The following is a 24,078-nucleotide window of genomic DNA, read 5'->3' on the forward strand; positions in this document are numbered from 1 at the left end:
GGTTTGTTGTGTTGTTTGTGTTGCTCAACATTGGAATCTCAGTTGCTTGTGGGTATAGCCTAGTAGATGGGAGGATTGCCTCACTAAGTATTTATGATAATACTTACGCATCTCAATTGTTGTTTGTGGTGTGCATGTATGCGACGTGGAATCATGGCGATGAGGAGGACGATGAACTAGGGTCTCGGTTATTGTGTTATGGTTATGATATTGATGTTGGAACCTTGGATAGAGTTATGCTAGGTTGCTGGATATAATGGTTAGGAATGTTATTGTATTGATGATATTTTGGGTTTTGTATTGTTGGTATGTTTCCGTTGTGCATATTGGTTGTTGTTGGTTTAATAATGAATGGTGGTTTGGTTGGTTAAAATAAGTAGTATGGGATGCTTAATTATATATTGTTATTATTAAAAAAAAGGGGTCGGTTGTTACAGTTTAGTATCATAGCCCTTATGGTTCTAGGGCGGTTAATGGATGGTTAAGAGCGGTTTAGGAATTTAATTAGGAGAATTATTTTCATGTTATTTGATGCATGATGTTGTTGATGGAATTGATTATGAATAGTTAGTCAATTTGCATGTGGTATGAAGTCCTAGTATCATCCTCTTCGAGCCTTCAATGAGATTCTACGGTAAGTTATTTTGTGTGTTGTTAGTCGTCTAGTGTTTTTAGCTTCTATGCGGGAATTGCAGTTGGTTATTGACAAGTTGTTGGAAAATGGTGGATCACGCCAGTATTGGGAAATACCGTTGGCGGTGATTTGCAAAAGTGGATGAGTTGGAAATGGATTTCCGAGAAGTTAAGTTGGAGACTTACTTCGTCTAGGGTGGCTGGAGTGCCACTGTTTTGCAAGTTAGTAATTCGCATGCTGGTCAGGTGGGGGTCTGAGGGTGTGGCTAGCGTGCTTACTGGTGTTGATGGAGGTCCAGCGGGTGCTGTGAGTGTGGCAACAGGTTTTGCTCAGAACGTATTGCGGATTTACTGACAATGTTGTCTGAGAGGATTCAATAAGATGATTATTTCTTATGGAATCTTGATGTGGAATGGGTTAAGGGATTTTGCGATTCTCGAAATGGAAAATTACCATAAATATAAAGTTTCTAAAAATAGAAAGTTCTATGAATAGTTAGGACTTGTCTATTTTTGGAAAGGGGATGTGAAATGCCGGAGCGGGAATGTTTAGAGGTTGACCGGAAGAATGGTCACAGATGAGATGATCAGTTCTCAAGGATTTTTGATTGGTGATGTCATGGTGCTAAGAGAATATGCGGGTTCTAAATATGGGAAGTTTTATGATTAGTTAAAGCTTATCTATTTATGAAAAGTGCGGTTGCAAACAAATAGAAAGTTCTATGAATAGTTAGAACTTGTCTATTTTTGGAAAGGACGTGTGTAAACGCCCGAGTGGTTGGGGATGTTCTAGAGTTGGCCTGAAGAGTGGTCATGATGGTGGTGATATTCCAGTGAGGGAATATGGCGGTTGGTAGGACATTGCAATGTTTTACGTGAACCATGGGAGGTAGTTCCGGTCAAGAGATGCTCACAGACATTAGGACTTGTTTGCTCATTAAGAGATGATTAGTTCTCCTGGAGAGATGATTAGTTCTCCTGAGGGGATGATTAGTTCCCCTGATGCACCGCAGGCTTGACGGGTTGCGACCCTGAGAGCAGCAGAGTGTAAGTTTAGAAACAAAGAGAGAATAAACGGATTGTGTGTAGAACAAGAGAGTTTAGTTTGATCGAGAGAGAGAGTATGCGAGTGAGAGTGTAAGAGAGAAAGTGTAGAAGAAGAAAATAACTTCTTACACGATTTAGTTCATGATTACAATCCTAATATAGACATAAAGCTAGAGAATATTCTACGCAAGATGCTACACGATTTACATGATGAAAGTGACATCTAGGACTCTTAACACAACATGTGACTAATGGTTGACTTCTCTCCTCCCACTTGCTTCAAGTCGCCAACTGTCATATGAGAAGGATCTAGAGACAATGCGTGAACCTCACATAAGTCTTGTAAGGCTTCGAGTGGGCTTCTGCACGAGGTTGTACGGACGGCCCGGTGGAAGTTGTACGGAAGGCCCGGTGGAGGTTGTACGGACGGTGGCTGTATGGACATGGTGATCATGATCCCAATTTATACTCCCCCTCAAGCTTAGTCATTGGACCCCATGACACAAGCTTGAACCATTGATCACCTACCTCATTAAAAACCTTAGTATAGAAAACCACTTGGGAAAAACTATACTTAAGGGAAAAAGAGTGTAGGCTCTCAAGGTTTGGTGAGGTCCATGAGTCCAAGCTTTGAGTGTATGTACTCATATACTTGAGGGCTTGCTGCCTTGGTGAATACATCGGCCAGTTGCTCGGAGCTCTCGGTGTGGCAAGGAAGGGTTACGCCTAGTTGGATTTGCTCTCGGACTTTGTGACAATCAACCTCAATATGCTTCGTTCTCTCGTGGAATACCGAGTTGGTTGCGATATGAATGGCTGCTTCATTATCACAATGCATCGTGATAGGCTTTGTGATGTCGACTCCAAGGTATTTAAGTAGATTCTTGAGCCACATTGGTTCGGTAGTCAGCTTGCGCATCGCTCTATACTCGGACTCGGTGCTGGATAAGGACACCACCTTCTGTTTCTTGCTCTTCCATGTGACTAGGTTGCCTCCAAGGAAGGTACAGTAGCCGCTTGTTGATCTACGGCCTCCCTTGTCTCCTGTATAGTCCGCGTCACAATATCCTACGAGCTCCGTGTTGTTATTGCACCCCATCCATATTCCTTGGCCTGGTGATCCTTTGATATACTTGAGAATCCGGTTGACTATGTTCCAATGGTGCACCTTCGGAGCTTGCATATGCTGACTGGTCTGGTTCGTAGCAAAACAAATATCCGGTCTAGTGATAGTTAAGTAAATGAGCTTACCAACCAAACGCCTATATTGTGTTACATTCTTGAACGGTTGGTCTTCGGCCTCCCCCTCACGGCAAACCTTGTAGTTCTCATCCAATGGTGTAGTGACCGGTCTTGATCCAAGCTTTCCTACTTCATTTAAGAGATCAATAGCATATATTCTTTGAGATAGAAATAATCCCTCTTCCGAGCAACACACTTCTATCCCTAAGAAATATTTCAACTCACCAAGGTCCTTAATATCAAACACTGACTTTAAATATGTCTTAGTTTCTTGAATCCCTACCGTGTTATTCCCGGATATGATGATGTCAACAACATATACAAGAATGACAATGATACCTTGGTTGCTTGGGTATGTGAAAAGTGTGTGGTCAGATTCTGATCTCTTGAATCCACGCGTGGTCAAGGTCGAGCTTAGCTTGTGATACCACGCCCTTGGCGATTGCTTCAACCCATAGATTGCTTTGTTGAGTTTGAACACTTTGCCCGGGCTAACCGTGTCTTCTAGGCCAGGTGGTGGCCTCATGTAGACTTTGTCCTCCAAGTCTCCTTGTAGAAACGCATTCTTAACGTCCATCTGCCACAGTTCCCATTTCAAGTTGACTGCTAAGGAGAGAACTACACGGACTGTGTGTAGTTTGGCTACCGGAGCAAACGTATCCCTATAGTCCTCCCCGTACGTTTGTGTAAAGCTTCTCGCCACAAGCCGTGCTTTGTACCGTTCAATCTCCCCGTCACTTCGATATTTGATTGTGAAGATCCATTTAGATGTAACGGCCTTCTTTCCTTTAGGTAGACCCCCCTTGTCCCACGTGTGGTTTTTCTCCATGGCCATTCTTTAGTCTTGAACTGCATCACGCCAAACCTTGTGGTCTTTAGCCTCATCATAGGTCTGTGGAATCCAGTTTTCGTCAATATGGCCAAGGAAGACTTGGTGATCCTTAGGAAAATGAGCAAGGGAACACACGGCTTGAATAGGGTGTGCAACGGCCATGTTGTTGTAGTAAACCCGATTGTGCTACGAGGAAATACGTTGGCTGCGTCGTAATAGTGTTACGGCCAGGCGTTGGCTACGTCTTAGTGGAATGACCTCCTCATGATCATTGTCCTCAGGGTCATCTTCTTCAGCTTCATGATCAATGGTTTCTTCCGGATGATCCACATCATCAAGGTTGTGCGAGTTGAGCTCTTCATCATTTGAATGATTTGTTGGATCGAGTTGAGGTTCAGGTTCCCTGGAGCTGCTTTCGATAGTAGGTTGAGACTCTCCTGGTGGGTTTAGCTCAGGTGAATGATGGGCGTCCCGATCGCTTGTGACCCCTAGTCGCTCGAGGATGATCCGGAGGTTCGTTGCCCGATCAGATGTGGGGTTTGGTAGATCGCGTAGGTCTTCCCAATTTTTCTTGCTGTAATATCCTTGAGATTCCACGAACTTCACATCTTGAGAGACTAGAACTCTTTTAGCTCCATGATCATAGCACTTATACCCTTTTTGAGTGGTAGAATATCCAATGAACATTGCTGTGGTGCTTTTAGCCTCAAGTTTGTCGCGTAATTCACCTGGTCTCAACACGAAACACGTACAACCAAATACACGTAAGTGATCGAATGTAGGTTTTTCTTTATTTAGTACCTCAAATGGAGAGACGTCTTGTAGAATCTTGGTGGGAATGCGGTTAATAAGATAGCAAGCAGCAAGAACTGCGTCTCCCCAAAACCTCCGAGGAACGTTGGTGTGAAACATTATAGATCGAGCGACTTCCATAAGATGTTTATTCTTTCGTTTGGCCACACCATTTTGTTGTGGGGTGTAAGGGCAGCTGGTTTGGTGAATGATTCCATGGTTGGTCAAGTGCTGTTTGAAGGCATGACTAGTGTATTCACCACCATTGTCCGACCTTAAGATCTTAATCTTATCATTGTAATGGTTAGTCACATAATTTTGAAAACTTATAAATGCTTCAAGAACTCTATCCTTAGTAGGAAGAAGAGTTAACCAAGTATATTTGGACTTCTCATCAATAAAAGTGACAAAATATGTTTGATTTTCTCTAGACAAGCATGGAGAAGTCCACACATCCGAGTGAACTAAATCAAAACAATTCTCATAAATAGTTAAAGACTTTGGGAAAACAGTTTTGCAATGTTTACCAAGAATACAAGCCTCACATTCATTGTTTTTAAAAGAAATACTTGGAAACATAATTTCTAAGGCACGAGAGTGAGGATGTCCTAATCTAGCATGCCATATAGCATTGTTTGCTTTAATAGAAACTGAACTAAAACAAGATGAATTAGAGGAAGATAGATTTAAGTCTTCAAGAACATATAAGTCACCCTTGTAACCTCCTTGTCCAAGAACTTGACTGGTCTCAATATCCTGAAAATGCACATTGTTAGGACCAAAGATAGCATAACAGTTTACATCGGTAGTGGCTCGTTTAACCGAGAGTAAGTTAGAGGTAAAGTTAGGCATATAAAACGCTTGAGTTGTCTTATCAAATAACTTTAGATTACCAATTCCTTTAACTGGAACTCTTTCACCATTAGCTATAATCACATTTCCATTGGCCGGTTTAATTTCACTCATTAGCCTAGAGTCACTAATCATATGATACGAAGCTCTGGAATCAACTATAAGCGGTTTAGTTTGATTTAAAACAAGATAGGAGTTACCAGAGTTCTCTTTGAGTGCCTTAATGAGAGCATCGAGGTCAGACTTCCTCACTAGGTCAAAGTTGGCGGCTAGGGCGGTTCCGTTCACATCCGAGACTCGCTGGTTTGGCTCGGCACTCGGCTGCTCCATGGTCGCTTGATGTGCTCTTGGGGCTCCACGGTTGTGCATCGACCGGTTAGCTCGAAGATGTGGATGGAGAATCCAGCACTGATTCTTGAAATGACCCGGCTTCTTGCAATGATTACACACTTGAGGGTTCTTGTATTCACCTCGATAGTAGCCCTTGTTAGCGGTTGCTACTTCAGCCTTGTTAGCGGTTACAAGCTCCCCCTTGCTTCCAAACAGCCCCATGGAGCCATGCTCCTTTTGAATCTGGCTGCATACATCCTCTAGGCTAGGAAGCTTGTCCAACCTCAAAATATGTTTGATGAGGTCATTGTAGGATGGATTCAGTGTGAGAAGAAGGCCAAACACCTTGTCTTGCTCTCGCCTTTCGTTCAGTATGGTCGGATCGAGTGTGGCTGGCCTAAACATATCAAGTTCAGCCCAAAGAGACCTAAACTTTCCAAAGTGTTTTGTGAACTCCATGTCTTCTTGGCTTAGGTTGTTGATAGCTCTTTTGATCTCAAATACTCGGTTTAAATTGGTGGTATTGCCGAACACATTTTGCAATGTGTCCCATAGATCCTTAGCCGTCTCGCAATATGAGTATGCCTCGAGTATTGGAGCATCAAGAGAGTTTTGGATGATAGCAAGCACACTTTGGTCTTCTTGAAACCACTTGTCTTCACCGCTTGTGACCGCTTCTTTGCCGTCTTTGGTAGGCTCTTCCTTGGGAGCCTCACTCGTGGTAATATGGGTCCAAAGCCCTCGGCCGCATAGTGCCGTCTTTGTGGTTCTTGCCCACAACAAGTAGTTCTCTCCTTTGAGAGTAACTGGAACAATCAAGGTCTTGGTGCCTTCCATGGAGATTTGTCCGCTGGTCAATAGTATTACCCAACGGTTAAAGAGAAAAGACTTTTGCGAATGAAGAAGAAGTAAAAAGAGAAGAAGGAGCGAAAGTGAGCGAAAGAGAAGAAGGTTTTTAATGAGGAGCAACAAGGCTCTGATACCATGTAAGTTTAGAAACAAAGAGAGAATAAACGGATTGTGTGTAGAACAAGAGAGTTTAGTTTGATTGAGAGAGAGAGTATGCGAGTGAGAGTGTAAGAGAGAAAGTGTAGAAGAAGAAAATAACTTCTTACACGATTTAGTTCATGATTACAATCCTAATATAGACATAAAGCTAGAGAATATTCTACTCAAGATGCTACACGATTTACATGATGAAAGTGAAATCTAGGACTCTTAACACAACATGTGACTAATGGTTGACTTCTCTCCTCCCACTTGCTTCAAGTCGCCAACTGTCATATGAGAAGGATCTAGAGACAATGCTTGAACCTCACATAAGTCTTGTAAGGCTTCGAGTGGGCTTCTACACGAGGTTGTATGGACGGCCTGGTGGAGGTTGTACGGCCGGCCCGGTGGAGGTTGTACGGACGGTGGCTGTACGGACATGGTGATCATGATCCTAATTTATACAGAGGAGATGATTAGTTCTCCTGGGGGATGATTAGTTTCCCGGAGGAGATGAGTAATTCCCCTGGTACCAAGATCTCAAGGGTGACAATTCGAGAGTGACACAGTATGACTCGAGGACAACGGTTTGAGAGCAGGCAGTATAGTTTGAGGGTTGCGACCTGAGAATGTATGAGTGAGAGAGCAAATAATGTCTGGATATATACCTCGGAGGTTGGGAGTGATCTCGTATTTTGGGTTGTGCTGACCAATGGGGTCCGGGTTAGGTGGACCGTCGGATCACGGGGATGTGCGGGCTGTTGCGACAGTTGCACGGAAAACCTTGGCTGACGGTGTTTAGTCTGATCAGAGAATGTGCGGGCCATGGTGACGGTTGCACGTAGGTCCTTGGTGGAGGGACGGTGTTGCGAGATTCGAGGACAAATCCTTGTTGGTGTGGAGAATTGTAACATCTGTGAACCAAATTGTAGATTTTGGAGATAGGTGTCGATCGACACCAAGGGTAGTGTCGATCGACACCAGCAATTTCTGGTTCGACTAGATCATTTTAAATCATCGAATTGGAGCAGTTTGGTTTAAGTGGAATTCCAAACCGGGATATATATGTGAAAAGTCGATTTGAAGATTTTGGGAAGGTCACTTTGTGTCGTCTATAGAGAAAAATAGAGAGAAAAGAGAAAAGAGAGAGTGTTCTTGAGAGATTGTGGTGATTCTTGGCTTGTTTGAGAGATTTGTTCCTATGGAGTGGAGATCTTGTGCTAGGAACAAAGGAGAAGGCTTCTAAAAGTTCGATTTGTCGTTGTTGGGTCAGAACTTTCTGCAAAAGAGGTGAGTGCATGACCATGGCTCATCTAAGCATGAGATCTCTTTTTTTTTTGCTTGTTTTGTGTTGTTGTGGTGTTTTTCTTGTTTGTGTTGGATGTTATAAGGTTCCTTTAGTTTCCTGTGGCCTTTGGGCAAGTTTTGGGACGAATTGGAGGTGGTTAGAATCGGAGATTCGATGATCGGCTTCGAGCATAACGTGTCTGCGGAGTTGGTGTCGATCGACACCAGGTGGGTGTCGGTCGACACCAAGTAGGAATCAGTGTCGGTCGACCGGCACCAACTTGTCTGACGCTTAGTTCCTGGTTTGTTGTGTTGTATGTGTTGCTTAAAATTGGAATCTCAGTTGCTTGTGTGTATAGCCTAGTAGATGGGAGGATTGCCTCACTAAGAATTTATGATAATACTTACGCATCTCAATTGTTGTTTGTGGTGTGCAGGTATGTGACGTGGAATCGTGGCGATGAGGAGGAGGATGAACTAGGGTCTAGGTTATTGAATTATGGTTATGATATTGATGTTGGAACCTTGGATAGAGTTATGCTAGGTTTATGGATATAATGGTTTGGAATGTTATTGTATTGATGATATGTTGGTTTTGTATTGTTGGTATGTTTCCGTTGTTGGTTTAATGATGAATGGTGGTTTGGTTGGTTTAATTAAGTAGTATGGGATGCTTAATTATATATTGTTATTATTATTAAAAAATGGGTCGGGTTGTTTAAGTTTTGAATTATGACACCCCGGTTTCAGAGACTGGCGGAGAGGTTTAAAAAAATTGATTTGGCCACCTATCACCAAAGTGCACTTATCTTTTCGGTCAAGGGGCCTGAGAGAACTCCACAGTTAAGCGTGCTTATGGTGGAGTAGTCTCAGGATGGGTGACTTTTCAGGAAGTGACTGTCGGAACTGTGCGAGTGAGGAAAAAACACATGGAAAGATCATGTGGTGATTTGTAGAGACGGTAACATGTCTTTAAAACCTCCCGGACGTAGCAAACCGGCCGTCAAATATACATGGGCTCGCGGGCCTAGTGAGAGGACGTGAGGCCCAATAAGGAAGATGGGCCCATGGGATTGGACATGGGGCCCACTAAGAGGTGGTGGTCGGGGCGTTATAAGTGGTATCAGAGTCAAACCTAAACAAGTGTGGAGTCGAGTGGGCTCACACCGTCGGGGGTGACGGTCTTGGTGTGCAATGAGGACGTTGTGATATGTTTGTGGGGGTGAATAGTGACACCCCGGTTTCAGAGACTTGCGGAGAGGTTTAAAAGAATATATTTGGCCACTATGTCACCAAAGTGTACTTATCTTTTCGGTCAAGGGTCCTGAGAGAACTCCACAGTAAAGCGTGCTTATGCTTGAGTATTCTTAGGATGGGTGACCTTCCGAGAAGTGACTGTCGGAACTGTGTGAGTGAGGACAAAACACAGGGAAAGATCATGTGGTGATTTGTAGGGATGGTAACAAGTCTTTAAAACCTCCCGGATATAGCAAACCGACTGTCCGATATTGATGGGCTCACGGGCCTAGTGAAAGGACATGAGGCCCATTAAGGAAGGTTGGCCTATAGACTAGGATTGGACATGGGAGCCACTAAGAGGGAGCGGTCAGGGCATTACACTGCCAATGCAAGAAATTGCAATATGTGTTATTGCATGATGAGATCCATGCGGTGTGTGATTGGGGCATCTCAACGGAAGAGTTATGAAGGGTAGTTGCCCTGCATTCAATATCATTATTTTTTTTTCTCAAATCCCTAGTCTATTTAAAAATCAAAAGAAATATATTTTAACTAGATAGTTATCCGTGTTATACAGCACGAGAAATTGTTTGCATAAATTTTAATGTAATTTGCTAATTATAAAATAATAATATAAATTTTATTTGATTTATTATATATTTTATAATATTTTACATTTAAAATTACTTAGTTTCATACTCTGTTTCAACCTGTCTTTGGTACATGATTGTAACATCCGCGAACCAAAATACGTATTTTGGGGATGGGTGTCGATCAACACTAATGGTGGTGTCGGTCGACACCAATAAATTCTGGTTTGACCAGATTAACTTAATTGTCGATTTGGGTCGGTTTGGTTTAAGAAAAACTATTGAACCGAATTATTTAAGTGGATTGTTGACGAAAAGGGTTTTGGGAAGTTGATTTTGTCGCCGCTTAGAGAGTTTTGAGATAAAAAGAGAGAAAAGAAGTGTTCTTGAGGTTTGGGGAGAGATTGTGAGATTTCTTGGCTGTTCTTGGGAGATCTGAAGCTAGGAGGGTTGGAATCGTTGCTGTTGGTCAGAATCTTCCTGCAAAGAGGTGAGTGCATGACCATGGCTGATCTAAGCATGAGATTTCCTTTGTCTTGCTTGTTTGGTGTTGTTTGTGGTGTTTTCTTGCTTGTTACGGTTGCTATAGGGTTCCTAAGGATTCATATGGCTTTGGGATTGAGTTTTGGACGGATTGGAGGTGATGAGAAGCGAGATTTGACTCTCACCTTCGAGCGGATAGTGGTTGCAGAGTCAGTGTCGATCGACACCAGGAGGGTGTCGGTCGACACGAGTGAACAGCATCGATCGACACTATGGGGTAGTGTCGGTCGACACCAAGAGCCAGTGTCGGTCGACACTTGGCTGGTGTCGGTCGACACCTCCCTTCCAGCGAGACGATACTTGCTTCCTGGTTTGTATGCTTTGTTTGTTGATTGTTTTGGACATTGGTATCTCAGTTGCTTGTGTGTATAGCTCAGTAGATGTGATGATTGCCTCACTGAGTTTTTATCAAATACTCATGCATCTCAATTTGTGTTTGTGGTGCAGGTAAAGGCAAAGTGTGATCATGGAATCAAGGCAATAAAGAGGAGGATGTTCTAGTGGCTCGATTGGTTGTTGTCTGGCTTCTGTTACATTGCTAGAGTTGGGTCAATAGAACATTGCTAGGTTGCTGGTTCTTTGTTTCTTGTTGTTTGGTTATTGGATAATTGTTACGAATTATTACTGGTTATTTGAGTATTGGTTATTTAATGATTTTTGGTATTGGTTATGTTATTCGCTGTTGTGTGTTGGTGGGTATGGGACCACTAGTTTAGATTATTATTATTATTATTATTATTTATTATTTATTATTAAAAAAACAAGTCGAGTCGTTTCAATGATACAATGTTCAAATCTGTGAATTATATAAATTTGGTAAAATCCAGAAAATATAACAAAATCCGTATTGAAGGGGTCATGTTTCAAAAATTTGATTTAACTTATTAATTTCTTTTTTAGTTGTATATACTATATTGAATAAAATAAAACATTTGTAATTTCTTAGATTTTAATAAGATGTCATGATGTGAAGTGCGAAAAAATATTTAATAAATTAGATATAATATTTTATATTTTTTAAATATAAGCAATGTTGTATATTAGTTTTAAAATATATCTGTCATTACTAAACATTTAGGAATGCAAATAGTTTTATAAATAAAATTAAGTTTTATAATTATTCTAAATAGTTTGTTATTGTTTCCTAAAATATATATGAAACAATATATAGTTTTGGTAAATAATTTCAAAAATATTGTTTTATTATTTTATAAACCAATATAAAATTTTATTTTGTTAGTTATTTAAATAATTAAAATGTAGAACTAGTAGCAATGGTGCAGTCTCTCGATGAATGGTCAGCTTTCTCCAATCTATTGGATGATTTCAGCTTACTTCGACCATCCTTTCCATCCTTCATGCTTTCGAAGATCCCGCACACGTCAAATGTTCGGGCATATTGCCTTACTCGTTCTTCGAGATCTTTATCTTTTGAAATTTTTTTTGTAAACTCTTACCCTCCGGTTTGGGCAACCAATCTTGGAGTTATTTTTTAGATTAATGTTTGGTTGAAAAAAAAATAATAATAATAATTAAAATATAATGGTATTTTTGTAATATGTAACATGATAATAGGATTAAACTTTAACAACATTGCTTAAATAAGTATATAAAGATTTTAAGTTTTTATTGAACAAAAAATCACAATATATAGAGGATTCGGAACAGAAGTATTCGAGAAAACTAATGATTTTCATTGTCCTAGGTACTACTTAGCTTATTGTAAATTCATTTTTACAGTAAAGTTGGTGGAGGTTATTTTACGTACGGACCAAATTAATTATTGCCAAAAACACTTTGCAGAGAGTTGAAGTCAGACACGCATAGAATTGTACAAGTAACACGACGTCGCGAGGAAGAAGTGCTAAACACAGTTTTCTCACAAGCTCTTAATTTCCTATTTTTTATTCATACATGTTGACCCCTCCAAAGAACAAACTTGTTTATCTTGTATACGATTGTATGATGTTGGCGCCAATCACTACAAGTTTCAAGTTTATGTTTTTTATTTATCTTTGACCCACATCTTAACGTCACGTTTTAAAACTTTACCTTATGTCCAAGCTCTTTTATGAGTATTTTATTTCATATGTATGTGTATTGTATAATATAGGACCCTTCATATGTATTTTATAAATATTTCTGTACTTGTATATATATGCGTACGTACAAACGAAGTACCATGCTGGATTTGATTGGAAGTTGGGAATGGGAGGCATGGAGTATTCGTACTTGCACACATTTTATTAGTAACTTTATTTGCTAAGAAGATTACCTCATAACACATTATTTAACCTCACTATATAAAAAAAGAGAGTTAAAAGTCTTGAGAGTCTTGCTTGTCTAACCAAAATAGAGGATGGTATTCCTATTTTAGTATATCATGCATGCATTAGACCGATATAAAATTGCATACTTACGTGTTTAAAATAAATTAGATTATATACGGAATACGGATGATCGATAGGTTTTTGGCGCAATCTCACATCGAAGCCTATTGGCGTGGGTTTGAAGTCTTAGCCATGCCATATGCCATGCCATATTTTAATTTATAGAAAGCATTGATATATGAATTAATCATCATCATTTTTTTTAATTAAACACGACCTACCAATTAATCATCATCATTTACTCTTAATTTCGTTTTGGTTTACTTTTTTGATGTTTCTTTTATAAGAAACTTTGAGTTCCACAGATGATCATGCTCATTGATCGTAGTCGTAGATACTTTAGATAAATAAATTTCAAATCTCAGGAAGAGGGATCTGCTTTAAACAGCAGATATTAGTGTGTATATAAAATATAGGAGCATGTTCGAGGCGAGGACAGAGTACCTGACAATTAATTTCTCTAACATATTATACATATATATATTGGGAAAAATGTCATTAAAATCATGAACTTTCAAATTTTGGCTATTTAAAATATGAACTTTGTTGTACGCCATTTAAAACATCAATTTTCGTTGACTAGCTTTTTTAAACATGAAGTTTCGTTGACCAGGCCAAAAAAGACATGACGTTAAATCCGATAATTGACCTACAAACAGACGTTACTATGCCGTTAATCACTCTGTTACTAACAAAACGACGTCGTTTTAATGGAAGTTTTAATTCAAAAAGTGTCATTTAAACCATGAACTTTTAAATACAGGCCATTTAAACCATGAACTTGTAAATATATGTCATTTAAACCATGAACTTGTAAATGTATATCATTTAAACCATGAACTGAAATGAACTGAAATGCTGATGACAGTTTTTTTTTTTTTTTTTTTTTGGTGAAATGTTAAATTTATACCAAATAAAAAAGGTTACATTTTACAATGAAACCAAAAAAATAATGACCGAGCTCTTAACAGAGAGAGCGATGGAACAACAATAAGAAGTTTTTTTTTTTTTTTCCTTTTCCTTACAAAAGATGAGCTTTACCACACTTAGAGTGGGCTATAAATACAACCAAAGTAATATTTAAGGAGAGAGATGGTAGCGTCTGTAGCCTCCGGCGAGAAGGAGATGAGACAGCTGCGCATAGTTCGATCGATTTGGGTCTTAACAAAGCCAATCGAAGAAGGTTCAGCAGAGAAAATCCTGCGGTTTCTCTCATTCCAGATCATATAAACTATGACTTGTAGGAGGAGTTGAAGAATCTTACTCGTGAAATGTGGGGTGTGGATGGAGTAGCCATGACCCATGGAGCGGCGGCTTGGAGGGAGGTAGGAGGGTGAGCTCGAACCCTCCCCGCAAGCCCCACCCATAGTGCTCTCGAGTAGTCACACTCGAAGAACAAATGGTCATGGGAGTCCAAACCTGAAGAACAGAGCACACATTGAGGAGGGACATTCATTCCCCATTGACGCAGTCGATCTCTTGTACTAAGTCTGCGTAATGTTGCCAGCCAGTGAATGAAGGAGAATCTAGGGACAGCCTCTTTGAACCAGACTACTTTGTACCACGAGACAACAGGGGAGGGCTCACGGATTTGTAGCCAGGTACCTTTGCAGGAGAATTTTTCCAAGAAGGAACCTGACGAATTCCTCCATTGATACCAGTCAGATCCTCTTGATTGTGACGGAGGATTGATAGAGAATAAGCACGTGTGGAGCTGCTCTGCTTGTGGGGACCGAGCATGAGGTAGGTGCCACTGTCCATCCCTTGTGGCATCCCAGACTGTTGCATCACGGTGAATACGCAATTCCCTTGGCCCCGAGGTTCCAAAGAGGTCAATTAGGGGGCCAGGGTGGTCCAAGAATCAAACCAGAACAAAGCTTTCCTCCCGTTTCGCACCTGACAGCGGGCATACTTTTTAAATAAGGGTTTTAACTCCAACATCTTTCTGACAGTCCAAGAGAGCCGCGGAGAGGTTTCCATAAGCCAGTAGCTCCTACGACCAAAGACATTGTGATCTAACCAGCGTACCCAGAGAGAACCGGAGTTGGTAAATAAGTACCAAACTTGCTTCAATCTAAAAACCGTAGCAAACTCCTCCAAAGGCCTTACACCCAAACCTCCCTCACTCTTAGGCTTGCAGATATCCGCCCAAGAAACTCTTGCTCCTTTTGCAGAGGAGGTCGCATTTTTCCACAGAAATGCGGCACAAAGAGAGTCAACAGTTTTATAGAAACCCTTGGGGAGCACAAAGACTTGGCTCCAAAAATTCACCTTTCCATAAATGACAGAGACAATTAGACGAACTTTCCCGGCATAAGACAGGTACTGGGACGTCCAAGAGTGTAACTTGCTTGTGATCTTCTGGATGAAAGGTTGAAGGGTGGCCAAGGATAGTTTTGTCGGGCTTAAAGGGAGACCCAGGTACCTAGTTGGGGAAGTACCAAGTCTGATGCCGATGGAGGTAGATATCGCTGCAGCCTCCACTTCAGAGAAGCCCCCAAGGAAGAGATCTGACTTATCAGGGTTCATTTCCTGGCCGGAGAATGCGTGGAACTGATGCAGGATTTCAGCTATTCCTCGTAAAGAGGAGATGGAGCCGTCAGAGAAAATGAGAAGGTCATCTGCAAATGATAGATGGGTCAGTCGAGGAGAAATTCACAACGGGTGTGCAGAGAACTTGCCTTTAACTAATCCTGCATCAAGCATCTTCGAGAGAACCTCCATAACCACGATGAACAGGTAGGGAGAGATACAATCCCCTTGTCTCAATCCTTTGTCTCCTTTGAAATAACCTGCTAACTCCCTATTAATAGTGATGGAGAACTTAGGCGTAGAGATGCATTCCTTGATCCAAGAGCAGAAGAGAGGAGGAAAGTTCAGAGCCTCAAGGATCTTAAGAACGAAATCCCAGCATACAGTATCAAATGCCTTCCGGATGTCAACCTTGAGGAGGGAGCTCTTACTACATGCACCACGTTCGTAGTGCCGAATGAGTTCCGTTGCTAGGAGGACATTGTCTCCTATGCTGCAACCACTGAGAAAAGCAGCCTGGTTCGGTGAGATGCATTGCATGAGAATGGGCTTCAGGCGGTTTGCCAGAATCTTTGATATGAGCTTGTACACCAAATTGCAGCAACTGATAGGTCGGAACTCAGACAACACAGAGGCCTCTGGTGTTTTAGGGATAAGGGTAATTACAGTTGCGTTCAAGTCTTTAAGAAGCCGGCCATTCCTGAAGAATTCTTGGACGGCTAGTATAAGGTCCTTACCGACTATAGGCCAGGCTGATCGGAAGAACTCAGCGGGGTAGCCATCTGGCCCAGGGGACTTGTTCAATGGCATGGCGAATAGGGTATTACGAACCTCCTCGTCTGTAACCTCACTCAACAAATCCTCTTCTTGGGAAGCTGAGCATCTGAATGGGAGTAGATCCTGTAAGAACTCAAGAGTAACAGGAGACGAGGGGAGAGTCGTGGAACCTAAAACAGACTTGAAATACTCTACCGCATGTGATTTCATCTCAGAGGGAGAAGAGACTTTTCTACCATTTGCGTCGGAGAAGAAGTGGATATGATTCTGCGTGTTCCTCTGGATCACGACCTTATGAAAAAACGAGGAGTTCTTATCCCCTAAATGAAGCCACTGAATTCTAGACTTCTGCATATAGAACTTCTCCTCTGCAGTAAGCAGCTTATTCCATTCCTCAATAGCTACGTTCTCCTCTCTTGCTAGTGGAACATTTGGAGAATTTAGCAACCTCCTCTGAAGCTCAGCGACCTCATCAGCCTTTTCCTTGACCCGAGTTGAGATCCCACTGCAATGATTCCTATTCAGTCTCCGCAAGCAAGGCTTTAGAAGTTTTAAGGCACGAGCAAGCTTGAACTGATTGGAGCCAATAACAGAAGTTGGAGTCTAATGCGTCTCAACCTAATCAGAATAGTCTGGGTGATCTGTGACTTGGCTGTAGAACTTGAAAGGTCTGGTACGCGCGTGCTGCAGGATAGGAACTGTGAACAGACAGGGAGCATGGTCAGATTGACCAGGTTCCAAGAACTCTGCAAAAGCATCTGGGAACAACCTTGCCCAATGCTCATTGACGAGGGCGTGATCAATACGTTTGGAGACAGGATCCGATTCCCTATGGTTCCACCAGGTGAAGGGAAGATCTTTGGCTGGAGCTTCAAAGAGATTTGAATCTTGAAGCGCTAGCTGAAAATTACTGACTCCATGAAGATCAATATCCGCAGAGGGAAAAGCGGAGTTGTGTTCACTCCTCAGTATCTGGTTGAAGTCACCTACAACTGCCCAAGGACTTCGAGAAAGTGGAGTGGAGGAGTGCAGGAAGACTAACTCGTCCCAGAGTGTGACTCGTTCTTCCACATGATTAAACCCATACACGAAGGACACTGTGAGATTGATGTTGTCTGCCAAAGAGAAGATACCACAAGTAATGACTTGAGCTGAGACTTTGTATATTACCACAGATAACCTTGGATCCTACACAATCACAATTCTCGCTGTATTGTGACTGTCAAAGTTACCAAAAAAACTTCCATCCTCTAGGGATTGCTTTATGTACTCTCCCTGAATGACTATGTTGCACTTTGGTTTCCAAAAAAGCTCCAAAAAGAGGCTTGTGGATATTAATCCAACTCTTAGTAAAACGTTGCCTACGATGGCTATTAAGGCCTCTAATGTTCCATCCAAAAAACATACTTAATATACAGGATTAGGCAGTCGCAGCCTTGCGGCTGCTATGCTTCTGATTTACCAAGAAAAAGGGTCTGTCATCACCTGACTCTGAAACAGGGATAGATGGGAATGATCCTGGCGTTTCCTGAGTAGAAGAATTAGGTTGGGAAGAGATTGACCGAGAGGGGGGAACAACCGTGGCCTGCTGAGGAGATACTTCGGCCTCTTGTCTCGGCGAAGGGAGACTCTTAGAGCGAGCGACAACTCTACCCTGACGTGGCCCCTTGCTCTTTGACCTTCGACGAGCATCTGGTCGACGAGAATCCCTGCTCTTGGACCTTGGGGGATGCTTGGGCAGGTCTGAGTTGGGATGCGGTTTAGGACATCGTGGAGACAAGTGCCCGAACTCACCACATGAGCTGCATTTGGGGGGGAGCCACGGGTAGTTAACGTCAACCTGAAATTCCCTGCCATCACTATACCCAGATATAATCTTGGATGGGAGTTCTTGCAGAAGATTAACTTCCACCAGGATCTTAGCAACCTCAAAAATTTCTTTTCTCGCAGTTTCAGGGTGCAAGGCCTTCGAATCACCCACAGCCGAAGCTATACGAGATAGACTTTCATCGTTGAAGAGGAGGTATGGTATCCCTCTAAACTCCACAATTACCTGCGCTTTAGTCAACGGAGGCTTTTCCGGGGTGAAGTCTGGAGACCATGGTGCCACAAACATTGGGTGACCCGCAATATTCCATAGGTTTCGACTCAAGAGTATTGCTCGAGTCTGGGGTTGGGAGTCCTCAAGAGGAAAGTCCCATGACCAATGCGATGGACAAATATTCGAGGCCCCGAACGAGCCCAGAGGGCATTGATAACTCCAATAATTCAACCCATGTCCGGGGGAGGGCCGTGAAACTGAGCGAAGATGTAGTCCTTGAACTCTTCCTTGGTAGCGGCAATATTCTAATCTGGGATTAGGACAAAAGGAACTCCACAGACATGGGTAGCAGGGGTACCTATCTTCGACAAACCCCCTCCCGGGCTAGCTACACTTGCATACGAACGCGGCTTAGCGGATGCCTTGTCCATACGAGACGCAGTGCCATCACTAGGAGCACTGAGAGATGGAGAGGTATTGCATGTAGCTACCGCTACAGGAGAAGAACTTGTCGAGACAGTCGCATCTCCCTCAGGAGCTGAAGCTGGGGACGCAGTAGCCGTAACAGAAGCAAAGCCAGCAGCAACTGTCAGAGGAGCAGATACGGAAGCTGGGGACGAATTGGGCACAGAGCCGATAGTCTGCTGCCGATCCAGATCTAGATCTGGGAGTGCGCTGGGAGGGCACGAAACTGCCGTTGGCTGCACCGGGGGAACCGGGGAAGACGCATCAACAGGGGAGGGCAACACAAACTCGGCAACTGAAACAGGACGAACCGGATTTGACTTTGCAACCTTGACTGAAGCAGAGGAACGAGACGCATCCCGGTGAGTGCGCAGAAAGGAAGCTAGCGGGCGAGGCTTCTTCCTCTTACCCATTGGAGACCAGAAGCTAGTCGGCGAGGCACCGACCGACCAGCGGCAACAGCGAGGAAACTAAGCAGGGTGGGGGAACAGTGAGTGAGAAGGGTTTCCTCGGGAACCGGGCGAGAGAGCTCAAACAGGAGAAGTTGAAATGTAATATTGTTATTTATTTAAGAGTTTTTTAACAAATGTACCACATTATGAAACCAAACTTGTGGGATCTACCACATTTGTGTACTTCTTTCAGCAAATACCACAAGTCACAAGTAAAATGACGAAATTAACCCTCATGATATTTGATTCTTTATCTTTTTGTTTTCTAAATGAGATATATTCTTTTTCTTTTTTTTTCTCCTTTATCGTGTTTTATATTGTTGTGTTGTCTTTTCATTTTCTGTGCCCAATTTTTAATTAAAACGAAAAACTCTTATTTTTTTCTTCTTGTTTCGTTATTGCTTAAACTAACCGAACCGGAACAAATCTACAATGGTTCTGACTTAGTAAGCCAAGATCAAGTCGTGGAGTGAATCTCCGCCGTCCTAGACCGCCGTGACGTTCCTTTCTGTCTCACGCCGATGACGTTTTTGCGGCGGGGCTGATGTAACTCTCCAGAACGCCTCTGGTTGGAATCCTCTGCAAGATGCTTTGTGTCGTCAGAACACAGAGATCGCGGAAGCTGTTCTCCGGAGTACCGTTCGGCGTGGTGCAAATGGAGACGGAGACTTCATCATATGATCTTCGTGCTCGGCTGTATGAGAGATTTCTACATGGAGATATTGTTTCACTTCGAGAACTCCGTAATACCATTTAATAGACAATTATTTTAGGACAAGATGTTGTCAGTTGTAGACATTCAATGTTTAATGGACAACTGTTTCAGTTTGTCCATTAGTAGTTTCAAAATGTCCTCTAAGCTATCCTTTTGTTATGTAATTCAATTTATCAATTTTTAACATATACGTTCTTTGCATTTTCAGTATATCCACACACTTGTCAACCAATGAACATGTCTACAGTCTGTTTTTATGTCCACACACAGATGTTAACCAATCAATTACTTGTCCACACAATACTTATTTGTCCACAATCACTTGACAACCAATTAAGTAGTTGTCTCCAGTATACTTTTATGTCTACAGTCTATTTTATGTCCAGGCCCACTTGTCAACCAATGAACATATCTACTACATATGTCATATTGTCCTCCACATGCTTCATAGTTACAAGGAAATTTTAGTGAATTATATTGTCCACAACTCTTATTAAATTGTTGGCACATACAACATCAAAATTAATATCTCTCACAATTTATATCCACAAATCTCTCTCTTTGTCTCTCTTCTTTTTAATCCATTTATTCTTATTTTATGTATTAACATCTCTTTTCTTTTACCCAGTGATGCTTTCTTTTATCCACATTAATTGCCAATTCAGTCAAATGATGCAATAAATGCTAAGTCAGAAGCAGAAGCTGTACTATGTCCGCATGGTCTATCACATGTTGAGTGTGTGTTTTTGTCATATAAATTACACATTTTTTTATATTTCCACCTAATAAACATATGGGTATTTATGTCATTTGCAATGTTTCTTGTGGTAGAATGGAAAAGGGTTTGTGATTGTGGTAGATTAGAAAAGCTTTATATCAAATGTGGTAGATCTAGCAAAAATCCCTTTATTTAAGACCCTGATGAGCAGTTATATTATTATCCATATACACATTTACCAACATGAAAGTAAATTTGTATTAAAACTTCATAGCAAAGAGCAGAAAGTGTAAACATATATATATATATATATATACATATAACCTAAATTTCGAATATATGATGATGGTGATGATAATGTGGGTTGAGTTTTAAAGAAATACAGTAATAAAAATAAATAAATGAATTAATAAGCTAAAGAAAAGGATTATTAAATTCTCATTCTGAACTAAATGTCAAATAATAAAAGTGCCATGATTAATAAACAATAAACAAACTGATACTATAAATCAATTAGGAATAAATATTTATTCATTACTCCAATTGGTGCTACGTTTGTTTGTGGCATGGCCCTTGTGGCCTTTTACACAGACACAAACATCTATCTGCAAACAGTTTACAATGCTCCTTTATATCAAAATCTAAAGTATTGCCGTCATCGATGAATACAAAATAGAAAAGTCGAAAATCTTTTTGTATAAAATAATTTTAAACTGAATAATTCAGAAAGGTTAAAACAATTTAACTATTTCCGTCATGTTGCTCAAGCTAATATACATATTTTCCCGTGACTCATCAATGAATCAAGGAAAAAAAAACAAGGAAAAAACACTAATAATTAAAGGACATTGTAATCTGTACACCGACATATAACTAAAACCAAAATTGAGGTTAATCACAATACACAACAGTTAAATTGCCGTTATCTTCCGTACGTTCCATGCTTTTGGAGTTTTGGGCTCTCTATGCGAGTGAAGTGCCTCAAGGTCAAGGCTCAAATAAGTTTTTTTTTTTTAATTGAATGGAGTGGAAAATCTAATCTCTAATTAATAATTATAGAACATCTGACGTAAAGGACCAGGTTATATGATATATATAGGAGCTCCGGATGATAATAAAAAACATGACAATTGCATTTACAGAGTAACAGAAAGATCACAAAGTGAAGGTAGCTTAAGAGAAATAACTGTTGTTATTGAGAATGGGGAAAGGAAGAGCACCATGCTGCGACAAGAACAAAGTGAAGAGAGGGCCATGGAGCCCTCAAGAAGATCTCACTCTCATCACCTTTATCCAAAAACATGGCCATCAGAATTGGAGATCTCTTCCCAAGCTTGCTGGTTAGTATTTTTTATTCATGCATGTTTCAGTAATAGTATTACTACTATATAGTTTTCAGTAACTAAGTAAGGGATAAAATGAATGATATATATATGTATATATATAGGATTGATGAGATGTGGGAAGAGTTGCCGACTGAGATGGATAAACTATTTGAGACCGGACGTGAAGCGAGGCAACTTTAGCAAAGAGGAGGAAGATGCTATCATTCACTATCACCAAACCCTTGGAAACAAGTTTGTACTCATATATATCCCTACTCATCTCATTATATTTCCTTATAATATACTTATATTAGACAATAGTATATAGAGAGAGACTAATTGATATATATGATCAGGTGGTCAAAGATAGCCTCCTTCTTGCCCGGAAGAACCGACAACGAGATCAAGAACATTTGGAACACTCATCTCAAGAAACGACTCAGTAGTACTCCATCTTCTTCTTCTTCATCCATCTCTAGCACTCATGACCAAAGCACAAAAGCAGAAGATCATCATAACAAGAACTGTGAAGGAGCTCACGAAGAAGTGCATTCGGAGTTAAAGGACAACCATGACTCAGCTACTTGGTCACATCCCCAAGACCAGTGTATGCACACAAAACCAGAGATTCATGAGGTTAATGAACTCGACGAGATCCAATTCTTGCTCGACCATGATGACTTTGATGATATAACTTCTGAGTTTCTTCAGAACAACGATATGTTATCTCCTCTAGAGTCTCTTCTTCATAACAACGACCAAACTCACATCTCAACCACGGGCGGAGTGACTCAGGAGGCAACCAAATCACAATCATTTGATCAATATCCTCAACAGGATATACCATGCGGATTTGAAGACGCAAACAGAGTATCCGATTTGTGGAGACAGATGGCTGATACAACCTCACCTACATTTTGTCCTAACAATGAGTACGATGAGTGGTTTAACTTCATGGACAACCAAACTTACTTTGATGATTTTAATTTTGTCGGAGAAGTATGTCTATAAATGCATGACCAATGATGTGTTGCCTTTACCTTTGATTGTTGAGTGTATATTACTATGTTACATGGATCAAAATATCAATCTGAATTATCCTAGCTAAAATCTATACATGTTTTATAGACATGTGACAGAACAGAAGAAAACAAAAAAGAAAAAAACCATAGAACTAATACTAGAAAGAATGAACAAATCTTTGTTTCCTGTGTTTCCTTCCAAATTGTCGAAGGTTTGGTTGTGGTCATGGAAGATCCTTAGCTTGGCCATTTAGCTTGGCGTATGCTCTACTTCAAGTAGCTCTTCGGCGAGAATCATGGCCCTGACTCCTATGAGATTAGAATCCTTAATTGTATGAGATGTGAGGGTTTACAATATATATAGTAGTCATTAGGTAATGACATTACCGTAATGTTATATCGCTTCTCTTACAACTCCTTCATCAACGTCACCTCGTCTTTTGAAAGTGGTCATCTTGTCATCCATCGATTTGTTGGTGGAAAAATGTACCTTAAGATTTAATTTTGTGGCATTGGGGAATGCCCTTCTATGTTCTTTGAATCCTTGTCCTCTTTATACTTGGTTTTAATTTGAACGAATCAAAAAAGTACTTTCTCTGAAAAAAAAGGTCCGGATTTGGAAATGAGCATCTATGCTGTACTGACAGAGTTAGCAATGGATCAGCAGTCGAGGCCTCGAGGGACGAGGGTCAACACTCAACAGCAAGTTATTTTTATTATAACTAGTACTCTAGTAGTATTGTTTAACTCCAACTTGCTAATTACACAACCGTTATAATGCTATTGCTTCTTTTGTTTAACTCCAACTTGTTCATTTTTATTTTCTAATTACACAACCGTTATAAACTTATAATGCATCTTTTTTTCTTTTTTCAATCTTTTAATTTTGGTTAAATATTGCTAGATAATCATATCAATCTAAAAGAAAATACCATGTTGGTTAGAGTAAAATTTGGTGATATTATTTTTCCCTTTCTTCTTAACCATGTTAGTTCATAAAATAATATATATATATATATATGTGTTTGTTCATTTTTATAAGAATAATTCATTTACACTTCATATATAGTCAGTGTAGGGCATATGTAGCGCAGCACCGTGTCGTAGACGACGACTGAATGCAACAGCAAAAAATATAAAAGCCGACGAAAACAAAGGAAACGGGGTTAAAGATATATGTTTCCGGTGACTGAACTGTTTTCATCAAGATAATATAAAAGTTGTTGCCAAAAAAGATTACAATTGTCAAAAAACCAAAAAAAAA

The 24,078-nt window shown here is 40.8% G+C and overlaps 3 protein-coding genes across 3 annotated transcripts; 1 reads left to right on the forward strand and 2 right to left on the reverse strand.

The window, feature by feature from the left end:
- Positions 1-3,760: 3,760 nt before the first annotated feature.
- LOC147919151 (uncharacterized) lies at positions 3,761-6,133 on the reverse strand. The gene is made up of 3 exons (XM_087503866.1): positions 5,348-6,133; positions 3,980-4,834; positions 3,761-3,862 (listed from the first exon to the last, which is right to left on the reverse strand). Exons 1-3 carry the CDS (start codon positions 6,131-6,133, stop codon positions 3,761-3,763), a joined length of 1,743 nt encoding a protein of 580 aa, XP_087359992.1.
- Positions 6,134-13,998: 7,865 nt separating this feature from the next.
- On the reverse strand, positions 13,999-18,192 carry LOC147919152 (uncharacterized). Its single transcript, XM_087503867.1, has 5 exons — positions 17,539-18,192; positions 16,725-17,264; positions 15,449-16,649; positions 14,680-15,388; positions 13,999-14,575 (listed from the first exon to the last, which is right to left on the reverse strand). Exons 1-5 carry the CDS (start codon positions 18,190-18,192, stop codon positions 13,999-14,001), a joined length of 3,681 nt encoding a protein of 1,226 aa, XP_087359993.1.
- A 3,398-nt stretch (positions 18,193-21,590) lies between these two features.
- Positions 21,591-22,895, forward strand: LOC104771113 (transcription factor MYB72-like). The gene is made up of 3 exons (XM_010495585.3): positions 21,591-21,807; positions 21,915-22,044; positions 22,149-22,895. Exons 1-3 carry the CDS (start codon positions 21,669-21,671, stop codon positions 22,801-22,803), a joined length of 924 nt encoding a protein of 307 aa, XP_010493887.1. The 5' UTR covers positions 21,591-21,668; the 3' UTR covers positions 22,804-22,895.
- The last annotated feature ends 1,183 nt before the right edge of the window (positions 22,896-24,078 follow it).

The sequence above is a fragment of the Camelina sativa genome, chromosome 20 (assembly GCF_030686135.1).
Source record: "Camelina sativa cultivar CO46 ecotype springtype chromosome 20, ASM3068613v1".
Lineage (NCBI taxonomy): Eukaryota > Viridiplantae > Streptophyta > Magnoliopsida > Brassicales > Brassicaceae > Camelina > Camelina sativa.